General features: G+C 38.9%; 1 protein-coding gene across 2 annotated transcripts; it reads right to left on the reverse strand.

Annotated features, from left to right (window-relative positions):
• Positions 1 to 1,240: 1,240 nt before the first annotated feature.
• On the reverse strand, positions 1,241 to 16,682 carry LOC103722070 (uncharacterized). 2 transcript variants are annotated; one of them, XM_008812503.6, is made up of 7 exons: positions 16,507 to 16,682; positions 16,315 to 16,409; positions 14,939 to 15,039; positions 3,611 to 3,680; positions 2,493 to 2,520; positions 2,349 to 2,409; positions 1,241 to 1,853 (listed from the first exon to the last, which is right to left on the reverse strand). In XM_008812503.6, the coding sequence occupies exons 1-7, from the start codon at positions 16,523 to 16,525 to the stop codon at positions 1,751 to 1,753; spliced, it is 477 nt and encodes a 158-aa protein (XP_008810725.3). In that variant the 5' UTR covers positions 16,526 to 16,682; the 3' UTR covers positions 1,241 to 1,750. The 2 variants fall into 2 exon arrangements, with proteins under 2 accessions (XP_008810725.3, XP_088561052.2); XM_088704926.2 differs by lacking the exons at positions 1,241 to 1,853; positions 2,349 to 2,409; positions 2,493 to 2,520; positions 3,611 to 3,680 and adding an exon at positions 9,953 to 10,916.
• Between the last annotated feature and the right edge of the window lie 749 nt (positions 16,683 to 17,431).

Raw genomic sequence — 17,431 nt, forward strand, 5'->3', positions numbered from 1 at the left:
TGTCCAAATTATTGATCTCCATATTTTCTGATTTCTGAAGAAAAATATTCACTCATTTGTTTAGTTGATTAATTGTTTATATATGATAATTAATTGAAAGAAAATAAGTCATCGTAGAAAAATTTAAAGAATATTATAACTAGTAATTTCTATAATCAAAAAGTGCTGTTATAGCACGAAGGCACTTGGATGCTAGGCACTGCTTAGGATAATGCCAAAATATTCTATATTGGAGGTTTTGTGCATGGCCTTGCTTTGCTTTGCCTTCTATGGAATTTCGGGAATACATATCCATATGTTTACATATCGACCATATCAAACATGTCTCCAAGTTGGATATACATTGGACATTGCTTATTTATTAAATTTTTAACTACAAATTCTTGAAAAATGGAAAAGAGTTGGACTTAATCAAGCAGACTCATTCTGATGATAATTTTTGAGAGAAGTCCGGGAAGGCTCATCACACAATGATAATCCAAGTCCAGCGAAATATACAATTCAAGAATTAAACCTCAAATCTTTGATTGCTAAGTAGAAGGGTGTGATTATTAGATAAGATCCAACTCTTGAACTTTTATTCTCTTTTTAGATTAATAAGAATGTAGGTGTTAAACTAAGTTTTGTCAAATAACATTTTTTTAAAATCCTTTAACTAATCAAGAACTCTGAATAAAAAACACACACACTGGAATCCCCGAAATCTTATACTTCACTGTTGCATTTGAACTCATGCATGTTCTATAAAATGGCATCCTGAGTACTTGGAAGCAGTTTCACTGCAGCATTTGTGAAGACATCCAGAGCAAACATGAGCGCAATGTGACATCCATTAGTTTTGTAACCAAGGAAATTAACATCCTGAGAAGGTAACTACTACACTGCTTCCGAATGAACTTCAGATACTTAAAACAGCACTAGGCTTCCGGAAAAAGAGGTTGAAAGCAAGTGTACAACATTCAAACAAGGCTGCCTTTGTCAGTAATAAGCCAGTGGAACTGATCAACCTGCAAGACCTCACCTTCCAGACATCATGGAGTTCAAGCCAGGTTGACGACACCCCTTGCATGGGTGCTTTCATAATAAGATGGGCATTAGTTAAGCTGTCAACATTCCATGCTTCCACCATTAGAACTAATGAAATGAATTTTCATTCAGCTCTACCATATATTGAGGATAATCGCTATGTAAAATAACTGGTCACACTGCAAGAAAAATGATTTGCGGTTGACATCATATCAGCTCATATTTCTAAATTTACCTTCCAATAGAAAATATCCATACATGAATATGTCTGTCACAGAGGAAACTACAAAGTCCCATCCTATATTTAGGATAATCTCACGAGTAAAATAACTGGTCACACTGCAAGAAAAATGATTTGTGCTGGACGCCATATCAGCTCATATCTCCAAATTTACCTTCCAATAAAAAATATCCATACATGAATATGTCTGTCCCAAAGGAAACTACAAAGTCGCAAATCCTTCCTTTTTACCATCAGGCTACTAAAAGGTGTCCATGAAGTTTACTCAGATACAGCGACAAGGAAGCCGTAATGCCCTAGTTAAATGATGATCAGCAGAGGTATAAAGATAGCATGATCAAAAGGTCAGGTTTTCTAAATTCGATGAAAGTTAGTATGAGCATACATTATAAAATTAGGAGACTTCTATGAATTTTTTTTCAAAAAAAAGCTGAGATCACATCAAGCCTTCTGCTAGTCCATTCCGCTCAGCATGGGTCAAAGTTATCTTACATCAGGATCATCTTCATCCTCAATATCTTCATTTGATGGCCGGATTCTCTTTCCTTCTCTCAGTGCAATTCTTCCTCCCTTCTTCGGTTTTCCTCTGTGAAAACATCAATTATACATGTCATTCATTTACCTTCAAATTATACATCCAGGCCACATGAATATGTACACTTTGCTTGCACCTTGTAAAGCCAATCATACATGGAAAAAGGTGTTTCTAAACATGCATACACTGAAAAAATAAAAAATAAAAAAAATGCACATGCGGGCACTTGCGCAAGCATGTCTTCAGAAATATCCAACTCATTTACCCAGTAATATTGGATCAATGGAATCTCTAAAATTCTTCAAGTGAACTCAGCTTAGGAATAGGGAATAGAATCCAATTGAAACCCAGGTAACAAAAAAGAGCTACGACTAACAGACCACAGATGATCGGCCAAGAAAAGTAATCAGAATGAGATGTAATAACAAACTTAGGGCTTCCAAATTTTATGAAGAACCTCAATATTCCATTTGGCACATGTGCTGTTTAGTGAAAACATTTCATATCGGCATGTGATTCAAAAGGCTAAGTGATAAATATACTCACTGTCCATTAGCAGGAGTGTACCCGCCCTTTAATCGGCCTGCACCATAATCAGCCCTTCCATCTGACATAACAAGAGAAAAAAATATGTCATTAACATCTTGTTGCTGTTGATTAGATTTGATATATCGACATATGTAGGCTCACCATCACGTCCAACTATATGTTCTTCAACCTGAAAATGGGCAACATACGTAAGAATTTCAAACATAAGTTTGAACTTTTATTCAAGTTTGCTTTTGGAAACTATTTTTATGAACTTAGATTGCACAAAAAAATATCAAGGTCTACTACTTCGAGGTCTGAAATGTTGTCAATATTTAGTTTATTGCTGAACTCATTACTAGCACATAACATTATATGGTGGTTAATGACAATAGGGTTACAAGTGGATCAAGTGGGATTGGCTCAACCCGATCCAAACCATTTTTGAATCAGGTTAAGAAACGAACCCAAGCCTAATCCCTTTCTGTTCATGATGGACCGGATTTGTTTCAGAAATTATTTTATCAATCTATTAGTTACGTCAAGTCAAATCAGGTCAAGAATAATTCACACGTAAGCTGTAAGAAACATGCATTAATAGGTTAATTAATTGTATTATAAACATGTTATGCAAGAAAAAAGCAATTAAACAATGTTTAAACATCAATAATGACCTACCTCACATAACATTTGAGTGACAGCCATATCTAAATTATAATCAACAATGAAAGATGATGATTAATTGTATAAAAGTTATCACTATAAGTGAATAAATTGAGTAGATTCAAGGACAGCTATGAAAATATAGTTAATAAGTTTTGGATTAGCTCGGGTTGCTATGGTTTGGTTTCAGGTATTAAGTGACCCAAATCCAATCCATGTTTGGAAGTTATACTTTTAAATTCAAGCCTAATCCAAATAACTACAGCTCAAGCTGGACCAGGTTATTTTTGGATTAGTTCCAGATCAAAAGTGGGTCAATCCAATCCATCTGCAGCCCTGACAGTTTGAACCATTAAGAAATTTGCAAATTGAAAAACCTTGAACAATGTGAAGGCACCACTCAGTGAACTTGATAGCCATACCATAATTATATAAGATGTGAAAAGCTGATTCAAGTACTTGTTAGATTCAAAACAAAAACATGGAAACATAAAGTTGTTCAGCCTTAAAGCAAAAAGGTACATGGAAGTTGTTTTCCTGCACCAAAGAATTATCTTGAACTGATAAGAAGAATAGCATGCATGCATTACACTCAAATTCATGATGAGGTTACATACAGCAGGTGAAGTAACTGACGATGAGGAGAATATCCTATCATCTGGCTGAAACTTCCTTGAGCGTTTTAAGCTGAAAGCACAATATAGAAACAAGTTAAGTGTCACTTTCCATGAGGTATCTTTATGAGAATCCAACAACTTTTTATACTCAGACAACTGTTAAAATTACAAAAAAAAAAAAAAGTAGCATAGGGATCGTAGATCATGCAGCTGAACATGAAATTGTGGCACACAATAACTCAAAATGCTGGCATGTAAAAAAAAATTTGAAGGGAAAGAAGTAATACTACTCTATAGTACTTTTATTTCAACGAATTCAAAATTATGCGCTTAATGTTTAAGAAGAAATATCATCGGAACCAACTTATACATATATCATGCTCAAAGCCATCTATCTTAATCTAAGATAAACTAAGAAAAGCAAATATCTTAAATCTCATGCATTAAGCAGGATGTTGCATTTGATGGATAATATATCACAGGCCTAGTCTTGCGAAGGATTAAGGTGCCAGAACATATTGATATTTACACTACTATATAAGCCGTACCAGCTAGACAGGGGCAGATTTATTGTTGTGAACCACTATACTGTCTATTTCATTTTGTTCCAATCCATGTTAGTTCACACCAGTTTGTGCTGGTTTTTACTATATCAGTACGAATTCATACAAACAACAAACTTCCTCCTCTTCTTTTGTTTTTTGAGCTTGCCTTTTCTTTTACTGTTAGAGATCTTTCTGTTTGAGGATTGGAAGACCTGTCATACATATTCACCGCATGAAACTGTCAACCTCTGTCAAATTAAAAAATGAAAAATATTGTCCTTAATTAGAAGAAATCAAGCTATTATTAGTTTATTTCTATCACTATATCATAAGCTTAGTTAACATAACATTCAGGTGCAAAAATACAGAAGCAGGCCTCTCAGCAAAAAATAGGGCAACAATATGCTTAGGAAGTTGGGGTAGGGATAGAGTTTCTGAGGCAGGTATAAGGTCATAAGTTTGTAGTACTTGGGTCTCTTATAGCATGAATTTTAAGTTTTTTTTTTTTTTTAATAATGCTTACACAGTCAAATGTTTAAACATGACTGTTAGATGCAAACAACATTATATAAAGATCCATAAGTAGACTCAAAGTTATTTTTTTATGTCCATCAACTTTAGATTTACTTTTTCCTTAATTTTTGAAAATTATTTTTTAATTATTTTTCCTTACATTTTCCTTAATCCTTCCCCTCTGCTTAGCTCCCTCTTCCTCCATTACATCTCCCATTCATCTAGGGGCGGAGCTAGGTTATATATATATATTTGGGGGTTGGCAAAATGCTCAGACTTTGTCAAATTCAACTCATCTTAAATTAAAAATATAATAAAATATACTTAAAAATCTTAATCAACACAAATTTCAAGTATAAAAATTTGCCTTAATGCTCTAAAAATATAAATAAACATGTTAAAAATATTCATCAATATAAAATTTATATAGGGGGGCATGTGCTAGTAAAGTTTGCATTGAGGGAGGGCTAAAAGTAGGGCCTTAAAGAAGAAGCAAAATAATAGAATTTTACCAAAGTCCAGCGCGGGGCAGGGTGGGGAGAGGGGGGGGGGGGGAGTGTGTGCATTAGCCCCACGACTATAACTAAGGCTACAAATGGGTCAGGTTGACTCGTGATCCGACCCGACCTATTTTGGAAGACCCGTGGGGCCGGGTCGGATCCTAAAATTGGACCTGTTTCATTTTTTGGGTCGGGTCTGGATTTATTGAATTCAGACATGACCCACCCAACTCATTTAAAATTTGGGTAATTTTGGGTTTTTAATCCCACAACCCGATTTGACCCAAATTTATAAAATTATTTGGGACCGCAGACTGCAGCTTGCAGGGGTGCAAATACAAGTTCTGAAGCCATGGATGGGTTGATCCAAACCGGACCCAAATTTTTTGGGTTGAGTTCGGGTTATACATGGACCCGAGCCGATCCGAATGACCCATTGGGTCAAAAATTGTAGTGGTGGACCCGACCCGATCCAATTTTTAATCAGGTCGGGTCTAGGTCCAAAATTAGGACCTGAACAAGAAACCGAGTCGGGTCGGGGTCACTCATGATCCGACCCGACCCGACCCATTTGCATCCCTAACCATAACTTTCCATTGCACCCGTCCCTCCCTCTTCCCCCATATTGCATTCTTTCCCTACTTTCCCCTCCTATTCCTGTTGGGAATTGTATCCTAAATGTCAATCGTCAGCATATTGATGATTGAATTTTGTAAATGAATTGACAAATCAATAAAGTATTTTTTGGCATTATTCATCATTTTACATCTTCAAATGGACTCTTATATGATGAAGTCCTTAGGACTTATTAATGATAAAGGAGGATTTATCTTCGAGTCCTTAAACTAGTTCGCGACCAAATGATATGTTGTTACAAGGACGACAGCATTATCAAGATTAGGTCGTTGTGTGACATATACGTTGGTTGTCCTCTTAACCAAGGAGTGTGGAGACACTGGTATGCCACACACGTGAAGTGTAGGAGTATATTTCACTGAACGTGACCAATTCAGGAACGCTCTACTGTCAAGAGATGTTCCGAGTGGATTATGGGTATAAGTTTGGCCCTCTGACCTGAGACCGCAACCTGTGACTAGCAAGCAACTCATTGTACTTTGGTACCGGACTACCTGGATTTCTAATTCAGTGACGGAAGGTCACTGGATGCAGTCAAGTACTTGCGTAGTCAGTTGTGAGTCGAGATGGAATTGACCCCTCCTGGAAACAGGAGATAATGTCTTGTGATTAATTTAGCAAAACCTTGGCCAGGGTAATCCCAGTGAAGAGTCACGGGATATCTAAAGTTAATCACATAATGGATGTACTAATTATAGGGTTGACAGTGAGCTCTAAGTCATCCTGGCATTAGGAGTCAAATGGATTGAATTATACAGTAACCATAGTTCAGGGTTCCAGAATATTTGCTTCGCATATATTCGGCCTATCTGGACGTCGGGTACCATTGCTAGATGGTCACATCGATTAGTGTAGGAAGTCGTTCCTATACTACCGGCTTAGGTTCCAACCTATGAGGTCACACGCATAGAAGATTCCTGATTGATCAAGAAGGCTGATGAATGATTAAGAATCATTCAGGGGTAATTTGGTCAATTCGATTGGCAAATTATCTTATAAAATAATTAAAGTAATTATCGAAGGATTAATTAGTAATTAGATTGCTAATGAACTCAATTGGATTGAGTAATTAGACTAAGGATGAGCCAAATTGAATTAGATGCAATTCTGGGCTCAATCAGGGTTTTTGACCTGATTGGATTAGGTCTGAATCAAGAGGACTTAGGTTGACCAAATTAAATTAGATTAAATTTGTGCTTAATTAGGGATTGACCTAATTGGATTAGGTTCAACCCATGGTAATTGGATCATTCTAATTGTTAGGATTTAATTAAATTAAATGGGTTTGATCTGAAACTGTTCGGATCTTAAAATCCACTTGTCATATATCCATGCATGGCGCCATAAATTGATTTTTAATATGATTAAAAATTAATTTAATTTATTTAATGGTGCCATGGGACACTTGGCAACATCAGGGACCTCTTTCATCATTAGATGGGTCGAAATGGAGAGATAAATTCATGAAAAGAATTGGATAAGATCAAATTCTCTCTCTTCATGATATATGTCATCCTTATCTTTATCTCACTTCTAATTAAGGTTGAATTTCGAATTTAATCACCACAAAATCACCACGTGACCCTCTAATCTGATTGGGGGCATGGGAATTTCGAAATTGAAAGAGGGAAGTGGCAACATGATGAATGGTTTAGATTAGATCAAGCTTCATCATGTAATGGCACATGAACTTGAATTTTGAATTCAAAATTCAAAACCCCACAAAATCCTCCACAAATATGGGATGGTTGGCATGAAGTTAGGTGGGAGAGCAACATTAAAAGGACCTCTATCAGCTGGTGGTCGAATTCAAGGAAAAAAGAGAGAAAAAGAAGAAGAAAAAAGGGAAAAGAAAAGAGAGGAACCCTAGTTCATGCATGAAAAAATTCTGCATTCAATCTAGCTGACTTCTTCCTCCTCTAAGTCCATCGCGCCATTAGTGTTACGGGTCCCTGATAAGAGTCTTTAGATCAGATCTAAGTCCTCTTCAATCCCTCCAAACCTTTCCTCCAAGTTGTTCCAAGAAGGCGGTTCAAAAGTTGATAGCGTTGGGAAGATCAAATTTCAGCCTCAAGAAATTCTGCGCAAGCTAGCACTTCCGCAGGATTGGATCTCTTCAGGAACTTCGCGTGTACTTCTCGTAGAGGCCATTCATGTGCGTGGCTGCGAAGTCAAGGATCAGATCCACAACTTTCATCCATCATAAAAGGTATTAATCTAGCATTAATCATTTATTATGGTGTCAAGATCTAGGTCCGATTCCCCGAGGTTTTACCCTCTTTTGGGGCTCCTCACGGAGATATCTACAGAATCCATTCGATGGATATTCGGAGATTAATTGGAATAGAGTTCTTAAGTTTCAGATCTGATAGTTAATCATGCATAAAAGTTTTAGCATAATTGTTTAAACGATTCCGGCATAATCCTATGTGTTCTTAATGTGCTGATTTCTAGATTTGATCTTGTAAGCATGCATGAATTAAATTGTTTGATTCATTTTTCTGCTGCGTTTTTGAAACTTAAAAAGAACTACGTATGGCTTGATCCCCCTTATGAAGGGGTACGTAGGCAACCCGATCAGGTTCAGCCATGGTTTAAAAAAAAAAAAAAATCAACATGCTTAACACCGAAGAACCTAGGATTCACTTTCAGTGGTATCAGAGCAAAGGTCCAAGAGTTGTGACCGATCTCCGGAAACTCTCAAGCGTGATCGTGTGACGAAGCGTGGCTCTCCATCCGGAGGCGTATAGAGATGCGTGCTCTGATAGATATATATGGGTATCACCCTATTTTTAATAGGACCGAACCCATGTAGGAGTGGAGACTCCCCCTTTCAATTCCCACTCTCCAGCCATCCTAAATCCACCTTCCTTCATTCACTCCCTTGCATTTGTCCCTACCCCATACCACCCTCTTGTGCTCCTAAACCCTCCACCCAATTTGCCCCCTCCTTTGCCATTTGTGCCTTCTACAATTATAGTTTCTGTCTTGCTTCTTCTCAACATTTTATTATCTCTATAGACAAATATTTTTATTAAGGTTCACCGAACCGTGTCGAACTGGACCGGTTAGGGACCGGCACGGTTCAGGCATTTAATTCGGCTCTCCTCCTTGACTCGGATAAAATGAGAGAATGTCCCCCCTCCCAGCTTCGAAATCCCTCAAGTGCAATGCCCACACCCCTCCCCTGCAAGCGCCCACCCACCCCCCACTATGTGAGTCCCTCTCTCTCTCTCTCTCTCTCTCAGTCGAGTTAGGGTTAGGGTTTTGCTCACCCCCTCCCTCTCTCTCTCCAACTATTCCTATGTTGATATATCCTAGAACGGCACGGTATGGACCCATACCATGCCGAACTGGTTGCCAGCCGGTACCCCCCTCCGATATCGATTTGACAAACCTTAAGTTGTATAGACAACACAAAAATGGATATACAAATAGGCATGTTAACGGGCCGAGCTGCTCGGGCTCGGCTTAGTAAAAGCTCGGCTCGAGCTCGGCTCGTTAGTCAAACGAGCCCAAGCCTGAGCCCGAGCCCGAGCCCAAAATGAGGCCCGTTTAAATCTGAGCCCGAGCCTGAACAGCTCACGAGCCCATATGAGGGCTCAGTCCAACTAACAATTTAATTGGGTTCAGACCCAATTAAACTTGGACTCAACCCAATTAAACTTTATTTGGCTTAATCAAATTAAATTCCAATCTGATTGAACCCAGTTAGATTTAGATTAGATCCAATCCGAGCTAACCCAAATCTATTTAATTTCTTTAAATCAGATTAGATTGGTTCGGGTTCGAACTCAACCCGTTAACTCAAACCCAACCCGTTAACCCATTCCCTCCTTCTCTTTCTTTTTCTTTTCTTCTCCTTTCTCCAGAACCTTTCCGACTCCCTTTCTTCTCCCTTTCTTTCCCTCTCTTTCCCGACTCCTCCTTCCCGTTCTAACACAACAGAGGAGGGGAGGAGAAGCCCTCCTCCACCGGTGAATCAAGGGAGGAGTCCCTTGCACGGGAGGGTCGGGCCACGGCCGGTGGTGCCCGTGGCCGAGCCCACGGCGTCCTCAGCCGTGCCTGCGGCCAACGCCCATGCCAGCGGCGCTCACGGCCGAAGCCGGCGGCCGCCGCACGCGACGACGAGCCGGTGAGTCCTTTCTTCTCTTTTCTTTTTTCTTTCTTTCTTTCTTTCCTTATTTCTTCTCTTCTTCTTTTCTTTCTTTCTTTCCTTCTTTCTTCTCTCCCCCGCCCGCCCCATCCCCATCCCCGAGCTTGGGCTTGAGCTCGTAATTGAAACGAGCTTTACGAGCTCAAGCATGAGCCTTGCTGTGCCAAACAAGCCCGAGCCCGAGATTCTGTGAAACGAGCCGAGCTGGAGGCTCCCAGGCTCGGGCTCGGCTCGGCTCGTTAACAGGCCTATAGACAAGACTAGTGGTGTACATACACGATGTAGCTTTTGTATAGGCCACCATGTTATGCACATGAGTGAATTGTTGATTGTTTTTGGTGTATGGACCTCTTATTTTGTCAATAGTTAATGGGTTGACCTTTCAATATAAGACTATTGCCGTATAAACAGATTTTGTATTAAAATAGCATGGTTCAGTACTACATTACTACTGAAGAAGCTAAGGACCCATTAAGCTCTTGAGGCATAAAATATTTGATGGAAGAGTTGATGTATTAAAAACATCAGTCTCCACATCTTTCATTAGCAGAATAACATGAAAATGAAGGTTTTCCAATTTTAGCAACAAATTAAATATCACTACCTCCAATAACAACTTGTATTTATCATCGAGAAGTAGGGAGAGAAGAGAATTACTCACCACAGGAGGAAATTATGAGAGAAAGGCAGGAGCAAACTTACTTCCAATAAGGAACCTATTTTTCATTCTTAAAATTAAATAGCTCATCGATGCAAGTGTCATTTGTACGTGAATGATCAAAAGAGAAAATAGGATTAGTAGAGTAAAATAATAATTAAAAAAAGCCGGGAGTCTTAGTGATCTTTTACCAAGAAACTTATTCTTCACTTCTGGTGGGACTTCTACTTGTCTTTGGTCACCAACAAATTGGTCAACTGGCCCAAGTTGTAAGGAACCTACCACATCAAAATTTTCCCTGGAAAGTTGAAGGGTTAGGTCTGCTGGCATCTCAAGCAATCCAGTGAAGTTCATCAAGGCCCTTATACCACATGCACCATTTGTTTTATGAAGGAGGTAAAACCCTTGATGAAGAATTCTTTGCTCTTGATGAAATGTTAGAACCTCTTGGTGCAAAGAATTCAAATGGGAACATCTTGACATGTCATGATTATGTTGATGAATTTTAGAGAGAGGTGGTGGTGGTGGGTGGGGGGGGGGGGGGGGTAGGGAGGGGGTTTTGGAGGATCATAGCTCTCAAACCACATGAGGCAATCAATTGAAATGCTTAACATCCGATTGGAGCAATTTGCCACCACCTTGCAAAGTCAGTGGTCCAAGAACCTTTGCTTAGACAGCTCATCATGTAACAGGTTGCACTTTGACCTTTAACTATTGTTTGGACCCAAGCTGATAATGTCAAAAAGAAGCACAGACTCCAAAGGACATTTAAATTTGCCACTGGGAATACTATATTCATACTCAAATTTATTCAACAAACATTAATAATACTGAGGAAAGAGGCAATGCTTTCAATCACACTGAAATGGTAATAATGTTGTCCTGATGCTCATAAAAAGATTAAGTGCTCAAGATAATTGAGTTGTAAAAGGGCAATTTTCTTCTGAAAGACATCCCGAAAGAATTTCTGCAGAAGCTGGATCTTGCATAATAGGCTTCTAATGGGCTTCAGACATTTTAACATCTTGTATCACTCTTATATTTTTCCTTGATATCTGCAGCTTGAATTTATTGGACTAAAGTTTAAACAGCATATCCATCACCAAAACCATGTGAAGTCCTTGTAAAATAAAGAAGCAGCCAATCCACCAAATATTTGATTAATAAATAAATGCTATAAGCCAACCAGCTCTCTTAGAAATATAGCAAATATAGTGCTGAAAGAAGTTGAGTATGAAGATGACAAGTGACTCTTTGGTTGATCAGAAGTTACTTGCATATGACACCCAGGATTTTGCCAATCCTGTGTGTAACACCACCTCTTATCCTTATTTCCAATCGACCCATATAAAGTTATTTTTATTTGCAAAAGGGCCCTTGGGTTAGGCTGACCCTTAGGTTAGTATACATAATTTTTATGGCAGCTTGGGGATTTTTTTGGAGGACCCAATACCAATGCATGGGAGTCCTACTTCAAGCCTGACAAGTACAGTGGACTCATACATATTGACTAATTTAAAGATGAACTTACGAATGCTGGAACTTTGCGGAGGTGTCTCTCATGTGTTGAAAACTTTCTGTCGTATTGAAACATGAATTTGATGTTCCAATTCTACTAAAATCTGAATATAAATGTAATGTTGGTGAGAGATCGTGAAATAAGTATCACTCTTGAGATATGAAGCAATTGGTTGGCCTTACTATTGAAGTTTATGTTGAGCAGAATCCAGTTCAACAAAAATATGGGAAAAAGCTCACCTAACTGCCCATATGAAATTAGAACCATATGAAAATATGAGATGAAAACAGTCTCACTATACTGCTCAAACCCTTGCCATAGAATATTTTGATGTCTGTTTTTCCAACATCTTTGGCAACATTTGCAATAGGGCCTTCCATAGGTACCCTAACAACCCTTCTACGATCGCACCTCCACTTCCATGGTAGGCTTCATAAGCATGACAGCATGGGGTGCAAACATGCCAAACATGAGCGAGTTGGGGCCTGCTCAAACTCGGCTCGGTTCTTAGACAGGCTAGTTTGAGCTGAACAAGTTGAAAAGCGGAGCTCATGTTTGGCTCATCTAAACTTGAGCCAGCTTGACCTCGGCCTAATAAAGCTAATTTGAGGTTGACGGTAAGGAAGCCTTCAGGTAAGGTGTAGTCATTGATGGAGATGGGAGGCAGCGAAGGTGGTCAAAGGAATGAGTGAGGGGCAATGAAATTGGAGAAAAGAATGGAGTGGCCTAAGACATTTAAATGTCTCACTAGCGAAAGAGCAGGGAAGCAGCCACTTTCAGGGTTGCCTTATGTTTGTTTGTTTGTGTGTGTGAGAAAGAGAGATGTTTAGTGGAGGGGACTGATGAGGTGAAAAAACTTAGGGTCGACACTAGGTAAACTTAGGGCCAGCACTAGGTCTTGTCTAGATCTTGCCCTCCTCATATGTCCTCTTGAGATTAACCTCAACCGCCAGATCAAACATCTTATGTTTGTGATAATATGTAAGCTACAACAGAACTTAAAACAAGATCAGTGGTTTGACTGTGGGTGATGGCAAGGAAAGATTTTTTAAGAAAATGCACTTGCAAATTACAACAAATAGAATTTATATAAATGTATCTATTTTTTAAAAATATTAGTATATATTTTCAAATATATTGTTATATTTATATATATGTCAAGCTATAAGAGCTAAAAAAGCCAGCGAGGTTTAGCCCATTGTTAGCTTGTCTAACTTAGTTGATATTTGATCAAACAAGCTCATTTCGAGTCAATCATGAGATGTTCATGAACAGTTTGCTTGTTTACACAGCCCTAAAAACACCCACTCCATTTGAAGCTACCCTATGTCCTATCCAATCTCACCGATGATCATAAGATGATCATAAGGAAATCCTTATTCTCACAGAAAATGACAATAACAGAAAAAAGAAAGAAACTAGAAGAATCAATTCTGATTTCAATTTATAATATTCCCAATCTTTTATTTAGGCAATCTTTGGCATAAGTTTAGTGTCATATTTTTAAGTAGGAAAGCAGGATAAGTGTCTCAAGGCCCTATTGTTGCTATATATTGGGTTAGGGAAGTCTTAAGTTATTACAATCTAATTTTGGAAGGTTGGATGCATTTCAAAATGTAGTTCTATGATAATATAAATGTAACAACCCAGGACCTCACCCACAATGGCTAGCCGGAAGGTATTATTTGGATTCCTTGATCATGTATAAGTACCCAAGATCTACCCAACGAATAACCGATGTGGGACTAAACACACACCCGCACGGATCCTCACATACTCCCCCATTCAAGCCCTGACGTCCTCGTCAGGCTAAGGGTTCAAATCCATTCAAATCTAATCACAAACACCACGATCGGTTCGTGGTCAGCCCCAATGGATCTGTGCTGTAGTGTCCCCTAGTCCATATAGGTTATGGGCCGGGTCCACTCTGATACCATTTGTAACAACCCAGGATCTTACCCAAAATGGCTAACCGGAAGGTATTATTTAGGTTCCTTGATCCTGTATAAGTACCCAAGATCTACCCAGCAAATAACCGATGTGGGACTAAACACACGCTCGCACGGGTTCTCACAATAAATCTTACAACCCTTAAAAGATTTACTATGCTGCAATGGGTTGATTTAGACGCTTTGTAGGATTCTGATTGAACCTAAATAGGTATGTAAATGTGTTCTGGCTGGTCTCGAAAAGGAGGGCATCATCAAAGCTTTACAGCTATCGCAGTTCCTACATTCTGCACTTGTTTTAGAAAACAGAAAAAGCAAGTTGAAGTATTCTTGTAACAAAGAAGTTCATTCTTTAAGTTGTATGTAACAAAAGCTAATAAAATTAATGGAAAGAAGCGGAAAGAAGGGATACAAACTTTGAAATATTCAAGGCTAGTGGATGGAGCACTATTAACCAGGTCCTTGTTGACCCCGTAAATCACAAATAAAAATTAAATCTTTGAGGAGACAAATACACTCAAAGGAATGATAATATAAAGAAACAAGAACAACATTAAAAATAAAAATAAAATGGATGGCATTACAGACTTTTAGCAGCAGCAGCTGCATAAAAACAAATGCGATATCCTACCAAGTATTTCTAGGAAATATTGAAGGAAGTTGTTGATAGTGCATCTAGAAATAATCAACAATCGGAATAGAAAACTTAATAAAAAGCTGGCAGTAAAAATAATTCCATTCATTGACATGAAAATAGCATATCATTTTTTAAGATAAAATAGTAGACAACAGATGTATCGAGATATATGCGAAGCAAAAGATCTATGCAGAAGATGGCTTCAATCAACTTACTTAATGGCGCTCTTTGATGATGATAGAAATCCTTCAAAACCTTTCAGCACATTTCCGCACTGATTTGAATCTTGTAAATAGCTAGTCTCCAAGTCATAGACCTACAGAGATATTGAAAGGAGTATCCAATAGACTCGATAAGTTACATCTAGCTATCAAAACCATTCACAAGAATATCAAACAGTATGTTAAGAGTGCCACTCAATCCACCTGCTCGTTCTTGACCTGACATGGAGTGAGGGGATTGGCACAGTTCATAACGGGCTGACAGCTTTTTTTTCAAGGTAAATTTCTTATTTTACCCTTGCCATGCTATGCAACACTAACTACCAAGATTAGCTGTTTTGGTACCGAATCTCGCAGCAGTAACATCTTGGTACATGTCGATACACCCAATATGGGGATCGGTTTAGCATACCTATACTTGGTATGCTCTCCCATACTGCATACTGGTTCGGTACCGGGGTACATCCGGTATGTACCGATACCAATGGGTATGGTGTACCATGCCGACTAGAGCTCTGAAAACAAAACGGAGAGACACTCTATCGCATTTATCTAATCTTAAAAAATAACATTCTGCCAAAGGAAGAAACAGACACCAGCAAGTACTGATGCTTTTGTTGCTCTTTCAACATCTAGATTATATAGGAAGACTCTAATTAATAAGTATCCATTTTCATATCCATCAAAATCAACAATATTTGATTATTTGAAAGTTTCGTAATGCCTTAAAAATGTTATCCATTTTTAAAAAAAACATCCAGGTTTTCTTAAAAATACTAAATTATTAAATAAGCTTTGCTCAACTCAGTATTACCAGTTACTCCCTAGTGCGCTAAGATGAAAATGTTCATCATTGTGTATAGAAATCAGGCTAAACTAAACATGCACGGCCACCAGATTGTAACGATAACAAGTACGAATCAACTGAACAACTGAACTGATCCCTAGCAAAATGCATACAAGACAGATTAAAAAATTATGGCTTCCCAAAAACCTCAGTGCCCATCCTTATAGGAGAGAGATTGGATCTTTCTACCCATAAAACTGGTTCTCAACACCATAAGCTAACAAAATAATGAATGAAACTTAACCCTGGTCAGTCAAACAAATCTAAACCCTTTCTTGAACTCAAATATAAGTTAATCAAAAAACATCTTCATTTTATATTTACCGTACTATCGGAGAAACCGGCACTTGTTGTCTAATTCTATCATAAAAGTTCATCTAAAACCCTACTCCATCGCAGAAGTGGGGAAAATTCATACCTTGCTTAGAAAAGATCAAACTTTTGATCCCTCTCGATCACATTACCAGTCATCAGTCTTGAGAAGACAAGAAAAAAAAGAAGCGGCAAAAGAATAAGGAAATACCTGCTTCTCGATGTTGCGGAGCTCTTCTTGAAGTTTCTCTTTCTTGCCCATAAGGGCCGAGAGCATGGACGCGGGACTCGAAGCCGTCCTTTGCCCTAATAACACAAGAATCCAATGACGAGAAAGCTGGGGCAAATTCAAATCCAAAGAAGCTCGCTGGAGAGAAGGATTAGGGTTTTCGATGACCGTTACCTTCCGACTCCATTACCATTGGGCAATTTGGGATCCCTTCCGAAGGATGACCCCAAGCTCGTATCCGCAGCACGTACACCCTGAGAACACAGTGCCCACTGCCACTCCCCCCATCCCTTTATAGTCCTCACTCTCAATTTCGGTCGCTGTTGGCCTCGGGCAGTTTGACCTTCGAAGCGTTGCGTAAAATAACGTCTGATATACTGCTATATGGCTTTCATGACGGTTTCGGACCCAAATCCGATACCGACACCAGATTCAGGTCCACGTGTCATCACCTAATAACAGGCTTGGTGCTTAACACGAGGACCCGCCCTTGCACCAATTCTTTGTGAATTAATCACCCCAATCCCCCCTTGTTGAGTTGTTGTATGCTACACCGAGGGCATTTTCATGGTATCAGATTTGGGCTTCGCTGGGAAAGATGATAATAACCCTTCACTTAGCTTAACCCTATGCAACAACCCAAAAGTCCATCCAAAATGGCTAGGCAGAATATATTATTTAGATTTCTTGCTCGTATCTAAGATCCATCCAACAAATAACTGATGTAGAACTAAACACACACCCGCACGGATCCTTACATACTCCCTTCGTTCAAGCCCTGACATTCTCGTTAGGCTAAGGGTTCAAATCTATTTACAAACATCACGATCGGCTTGTGATTAGCCTCCATGGAATGTGCTGCAGTGTCCTCTAGTCCATATATGTTATAGACTGGGTCCGCTTTGATACTATTTGTAACAACCCGGGACCTCACCCAAAATGGCTAGCCGAAAGGTATTATTTAGGTTTTTTGATCCTGTATAAGTACCCAAGATCTACCCAGCAAATAATCGATGTGGGACTAAATACATACCCGCACAGGTTCTCACATACTCCCCTCGTTCAAGCCTTAACGTCCTCGTCAAGCTAAGGGTTCAAA

Source organism: Phoenix dactylifera, chromosome 1, assembly GCF_051530095.1.
Source record: "Phoenix dactylifera cultivar Ajwa chromosome 1, Ajwa_hap1_PhDact_Kaust_v1.1, whole genome shotgun sequence".
NCBI lineage: Eukaryota > Viridiplantae > Streptophyta > Magnoliopsida > Arecales > Arecaceae > Phoenix > Phoenix dactylifera.